The sequence below is a fragment of the Myotis davidii genome, unplaced genomic scaffold (genome assembly GCF_000327345.1).
Source record: "Myotis davidii unplaced genomic scaffold, ASM32734v1 scaffold408, whole genome shotgun sequence".
NCBI lineage: Eukaryota > Metazoa > Chordata > Mammalia > Chiroptera > Vespertilionidae > Myotis > Myotis davidii.
Genome location: NW_006299389.1, coordinates 733,161 through 739,855, shown reverse-complemented (window position 1 = coordinate 739,855; position 6,695 = coordinate 733,161). Strand labels below are relative to the sequence as shown.

General features: G+C 41.8%; 2 protein-coding genes across 4 annotated transcripts in view; both read right to left on the bottom strand.

The window, feature by feature from the left end:
• KDM4C (lysine (K)-specific demethylase 4C) overlaps positions 1–6,695 on the bottom strand; it is a 354,050-nt gene that overhangs the window by 57,352 nt on the left and 290,003 nt on the right. The window lies entirely within an intron of this gene.
• On the bottom strand, positions 1,732–3,256 carry LOC102769261 (DNA repair protein RAD51 homolog 4-like). The gene is given in 2 exon segments (XM_015571207.1): positions 1,732–2,773; positions 2,775–3,256. Coding segments are annotated over 2 exon segments (1,002 nt in total). The 5' UTR covers positions 3,111–3,256; the 3' UTR covers positions 1,732–2,107.

Here is a 6,695-nt window from a genome sequence, read left to right as displayed (position 1 = left end):
TGAAGTTTCATTTAGAATGATCGGATCTTTTCAGACAAATTGAGGCATGTTGCATTTGGTCCTTACAGTGATGATAAATTTAACTCATTCAAGATGGCAAAGATGTCAACCAAGTAAACTACTTTCTGCAGTTCACTTTTATTGCCAAAAAGTGCTTCGAACTGCAGTCTTGCTTGCTGATTAAAAAACGTTTTGAGTTCATCAGGAAGCTCAAAAACATCTTTTAAAAATTTTCCTCTCGACAACCATCTCACTTCAGTGTGAAATAGCACAGCATTGTTCGGCGCATCCAACTCGTTGCACAGTTGCAAAAACAGTCGACTGTTTAAAGTGCTCACCTTTACAAAATTGACACAACTTATGATGTTTTTCATTACTTCTTGTAACTCTTGTGGCAGCGTCTGCTAATATTTGCCGATGAATCATACAGTGAGTTCCGATGACTTCTGGTGACTCATTCAGTACCAAACGTTGCAATCCAGATCGACATCCTATCATAGCTGGAGCACCATCTATGCAAACACCACAAACCTTTTCCCAAGAGATCTTATACTCTTTCAGAAATGAACCAACTGTGTCAAATACATCACGTGCAGTAGTTGTCATTTCAAGAGGTTTGCAAAAAAGAAACTCATCTTTAAAGTCGCCATCATTAATATACCTCACGTAAACCAGTAACTGTGAACAGTTTGCAATGTCTGTAGATTCATCAAGCTGATACTAAATATTGGTAGTGGAGCAGATTTAATTTCCTGGATAACCTGATCAAGAATATCAGCAGACATGTCATCTACTCTTCTGCGGACAGTGTCGTTAGAGAAGGAAATTGCATTCAATTTTGTAACAAATTTGTCTCCAATCATAACTCGAACAATGTCTTTGGCCACTGACAACAGTAAATCCTCAGCAATGGTTTGAGGTTTCATAGCTCTGGCGATTCTGAGTGCCACCAAATATGAAGCATCAACGGCTGCTACGTTTTGTTTGTGTACTTGTCACCAGTGTCAAGTCTGGCTTTCTTGAGTCCATCAGTTTTGCTTCTAAAATAGTTGGTATCCTTGCCGGCAAAGCTCGGATGGCGTTTTAGTTTGTTCGGCTCCATAGATTCGCCTTTGTCCATCAGCGTTGCTTCTAAAATAGTTGGTATCGTTGCTGGCAAAGCTCGGATGCTTGCTATCAAAATGGCGTTTTAGTTTGTTCGGCTTCATAGATTCGGCTGATAGAACCTTACAACAAATAACACATTGAGGTTTCTCAATTCCTCCTATTATTACTGAGGTAAAACCATACTGTAAAAAATCCTCACTATATTTTCATTTCTTAACGTTCTTCTCTACATGATCCATTGTCATGGGATGGTTTGCTAATGAAAATAATATATAACAATAGCTTTAATAATACAAAAGATGATACATGGCATAGTTCAGTCAATACAGTTCATTAAAGTTTCCTATGATTTACCATTCTGTGTTTTTTTTTTTTACATACCTGCTACTATCACAAGGGGGCAGTGTTCACATCAACCACAGTTGAATATAAAAAGACCGATCAGCATCCAGATTAAGTTCCCATGGTACAGATATTTTTTTTTTGCAGTAGTTGATGATTTTACTTTTTTTTTTTTTTTAAATAAATTTCAGTAACTCAAAAACAGAGCTAAGGGGAAGAGAGCCTTGTTTTACAGATGGAAAAACAGAGGCAAAACAAACAAACAAAAGAAGCAAAGGCAAGTTTCATGGTTCAGTCACTGTATTGGATGGAGGGCAGGCACGATGATGATGCGTGGGGTTACCATCCAGTCACTAGCGTGCCTCTTCAGAGATGCCCCATCCAGGGTGAATGAACTTGGCTCCAGTAGACACACGCATGGTAGAAATCAGGGAAGAAAACTTGGTTCCAGCATGAATTTCTGGGTCCTCCACTACAGCCTCTTGCCATCCTCTATATGTTTCCACAGAGAGAACAAAATGAGGAATCTGAGATTCCCTTCTGCCGGGCCAGAGAGTGTGTCCTGCATCCCAAGAGCTGGCTGGCAGTGAACAGCAGGCGTTCCTGCACAGGAGAGTCAGGGGCCTCGAGGCCTCTCCCTTCCCAATCAACAGCACAGTCATGTCTGCTCTCCCTGTAACAGTGAGCTCTGCTCGAGAGCCCCCCAGGTCCCAATGTCTACCGTCTCCTGGGAACCTGTTGGCAGACAGGGAGATTTAGTCAGACATGCCGTGCACTGACTGCCTGGTGCTCCTGCTCCTTCACCGATGGCCAGGACAATCCGGGTGCTGGGCACGAAGCTACAGGAGCGACCCAAGGCAGGTTTAAGCTTCTCGCTGTCCCTGTCTCGGGTCATGTGGTTGGTCACCACCACAGCCACACCAAGGTCCCGGGCCAGGGTCTTCAGCTCCAAGGCCAGCTGCATCATCAAGGCCAAGCCTTCCCTCTGCTGACCTCCCAGAAGTGGGGAGACCACGGCGGTGACGGAATCCACAATGACCACCTTCACAGTTCCTGAAGAATGGCTCACCTGCTGGGCCACAGCACCTCGGAGACCCTGCAGCACATCCAGCATCTGGAAGATGTCAAAGGCACGCACCACCTGGATCCTCTGGAGGGCTCCTGCCTGCTCTTCCTCATCTGGGGTTCTGGCCTGAAGTAGCTGGAGGATGTGGGAGTCTGTCAGCCCTCCATTGGAATCAACATATAGGACGTTCTGCTGCAGGCCATGGGCCACATTTGCAGCCACACAAAGACATACCTGGATTTTGCCGCTACCTGGGGACTCCTACGATTTCAGTCACTTCTCCAGTATAGAGACCAGCATCGAGCAGTTTGTCTAGGCTTCCAATGCCAGTGGACAGGATGGCAGTGGCGGACTTCAGTTCCTCCTAGAGATCGGCGCCATTGCAGGGGAAGGCTGAGAACTGAGCCAGCAGCACCCGCCTCAGGGCAACCAAGGCCTTGTAAGACAAGCCACACTTCTGCGCGACTTCTTCCAGGTCTGCAGAAGCCAGGTCCGCGGAAGCCAGGTCCACCACTGTCTTGATCCCGTGGCTCCTCAGGAGCTGGACCATGTCCTGGGTGAGGCCTGGGCAGAGCCCGGCCCTGAGCACACCCATGTTCGCTGGGGCCCGGCGCCGCCCTCTCCAGACGCCCGCGGCACCCTCTCCCAAGCCCGGATGGACAGCTCTGAGAGTGCCGGTCTCCCGCGCCTGGGCCCACCAGCCCGGGCCGCACCGCCTCTTCCGGCTTCCAGGCTGCGGAGCCAGCGGGCCAGTACATGATTTTACATTTACCCAGTAATTATAATTCATGAAGTGTCATTTTACCTCCAATACTGCTGCTTTCAACACAGTAGCTGCTTTTAACAGAGAGGCTGCTTTCAACACAGTAGCTGCTCTCTACACATGTGTGACTGGTCCGAATAAGTACATTATGGTGCCAACCCTGTCACATACACCTGTAAGCATATTTTTTAAAAAGATGCAATACCTGACTATACAGGGGCACTGAGCTCTTTTCCTTTAGATTTTCAAATAAAAAAATGACAATAGCCAACACAACAAAAGCCATCCGGTGTGAACGAATCAAAATTCTAACTATATTTTTGTCAGATTGGCAAAAAATATACTTTTTTGGTGTGCTGAATTTTAGTAATTAGTTTATGTGTGCATGAGATGAAAAAGGTTGAAAATTGCTCCTATAACCATGTAACTCAATACTTTGGAAGATGTTTATTCAGAGGGTTGAGAAGTTTGACTTAAACATCAAATAGGTGCCTGCTGAGATAGAGAACTACACAAAATCCAGGGGAAGCTATTCTGTGCCCTGCAGGACAGTCTCTGTGGTACATACAGTAAGTCCCCAATTGATGCTGTTGATAGGTTCTGGGACTTTAAGCAAAAGGATGTATAATGAAACCAATTTTACCATAGGCTAACAGATGTAAACAAGAGTTCTTTTTTTTAATTGTTTAAAGTATTACATATGTTTCCTCCCCGCCACTCCCACCCCCGAGGCAAGCCCCCACCTCTGTGTCCATTGGTTATGCTAATATGCATGCATACAAGTCCTTTGATTGATCTCTAAATCCTCCCTCTCTCCCCAATCCCCTGTCATTTGTCTCTAGATTTTTGTTCATCAGTTTATTTTGATCATTATATCCCATATATGAGAGAGATCATGTAATATTTATCTTTCTCTGACTGGCTTATTTTGCTTAGCATACATAATGCTCTCCAGTTCCATCCATGCTGTTGCAAATGGTAAAAGTTCCTTCTTTTTTATAGCGGCATAGTATTCCATTGTGTAGATAGATGTATTACAGTTTTTTTTAATCCACTCATCAGCTAATGGGCACTTAGGCTGTTTCCAAATCTTAGCTACTGTAAATTGTGTTGCTATGAACATAGGGTTGCGTATATCCTTTCTGATTGGTGTTTCTGGTTCCTTGGTTAAGAGTTAAGTTCTTACAGCAAAGATTCCTGGAGCAAGAAGAGCCAAGCATAATAAAGGAGAGTGAGAGGCTGCCATCTCAGTTGTTTCTCAAAGAAACAACTTTAAATGGAATGATATCTTATTTGAGGACTTGCTGTATTCCAAGCCCCATGATCACTTACTGAACCAGCTCTCTGCCCCAGTTGAAGATCTGTGCAATCTGACAGCTACACGTGTCTGGGCTGCACAGTTTAATTCAATAAGGCAAAGAGTAAGAAAATAAAGACACTTCTTAAGAAGGTTACAGTGGAATAAGCTCTGTGAAAGAATTAAGGACAAGACACTCTTGTGGAACTAGAATGGCTGCTGCAATGCGTTATGCTTAGGGGCAACATTGGGAAGAAGGCTTTAAAGAAACACAATGACTGACTGGCTCAGTCAGCCACTGCTACCATCCCTCCAGCCCCAAAGCCTACATAAAGATATAGGAAAAGGAATGAATACAGAACAAGAAAGGGTGTATCTAACTCCAAGAAGCAGATCCCCAACAAAAAGCTATTAGTAGTTATCTCTAAGGGGGCAGTTCTTGCAAAACCAATGCCAAGAGTGGGAGCCAATACCTAGAAGACAAACTGCCTGTCAGGCCCAGCCCCATGTACCACCCTATCCCCAATCAGCAGCAGCATGTGAGATAACCTGATTTGATCTGAATCCAAGTCCTGTGTCCGACCCGACATTCAACAAGACAAGTGGGCTCTCATTGGGCTGCAGAAAAAACAAGCACACCCGAGATATGCAACTAAAATACTAATAGATACTTCAAAAATCACAAACTTTTGGGGAAAAACCAATGTCATAAAAGAGAGGTGCCATAATTAATAAGCAGAAGAACATCTGATTTCAGGAGCCAGTTTAGGGAAACAAGAGTTTAAAAGAAGTACAGATTATGATAGAGATTCTAAAATAGATCCCATCAATTTAAAAAAAACAACTCTACAGCTACCTCTACAAATTTAAAAAATATGCCCTAGCTGGCTTGGCTCAGCAGATAGAGCGTCGGCCTGCAGACTGAAGGGTCCCAGGTTCTATTCTGGCCAAGGGCACATGCCTGGGTTACGGGCTCGATCCCCAGTAGGGGGTGTGCAGGAGACAGCCAATCAATGATTCTCTGTTATCATTGATGTTTCTATCTCTCTCTCCTTCTCCCTTCCTCTCTGAAATCAATAAAAAAATATATATTTTTTAAAAAAAGAATTTAAAAAATATTATTATAAAAAATAGGTTTCGGGTATATAAATCTAAAATCAATATTATCTCATCTATATCAAAAGCAACGTCTACCTGTTAATTAGTAAGTTAATAAGCAGCTTTAGAATTATTTCAATACTTGAATTTAAAATAATCTCAGCACACAAATATTTGTTTATTGATGTCAACATTAAGAAATAGTGTTTTCTTTGCAACTTTGTGTGACTCCAGTTATTTCAAAATAAAGAATTTTTTAAAAAAATAAATATAATTTTTTTATTATGTGGTTTAATATTTTGTCTTTAACTGTCATTTATCAGAAATAATAATAAAGCAGTTTTAAACCATGAAAAAAAAAATTCAAGATGTGCTGAATAGTGGAATGGATCCCACTAGAGATCAAATTAGCAACTGGAAGATGGAGCCTAGAGATTGTACACAAAAGGATTATCAAAAAGAAGAAAAATGGAACACAAATGCTAAACCGTACGCAGAAGCAAGCCAGATGTTCTATCTCTTAAAAGGCATTCCACAAGAAAAGAAAAAGAGAAAAGAACAGAAAATTACCAGACCTGAAAAATCAGTCTAAGATGTAAGACTGATTTTTTAAAAAATCTCCTAACTATATCCTAGACACATCTTAGACCTCCAAATAAAAAGAGAAAATCCCAAAATCTTCCAGAAGAGAAAAAATCAGATTACCATCAAATCTGTAATCTGCAACAGTGAACACTTAAGGACAACAAAACAATGTCTTCCAGCTTCTAAAGGATAATTAAATCCAGCCTACATCCAGCCTAATTATCATTCAAATGTGAGGGCAAACATAAAGATTTTTTTCTTTTCCTTTGAACATTCAAGAAGTGAAAAGGCAACCAAAATTCTAAACATGTAGGTAAATCTATATGAATATTGACTTTGCAAGCAATAATAGTAATATCTTCTGGATTTTAAATATGAGAGAATTTAAATAAATGAAAATAGTAGCATATAAGGAGGAAGTGGTAAAAGTGAAGTTT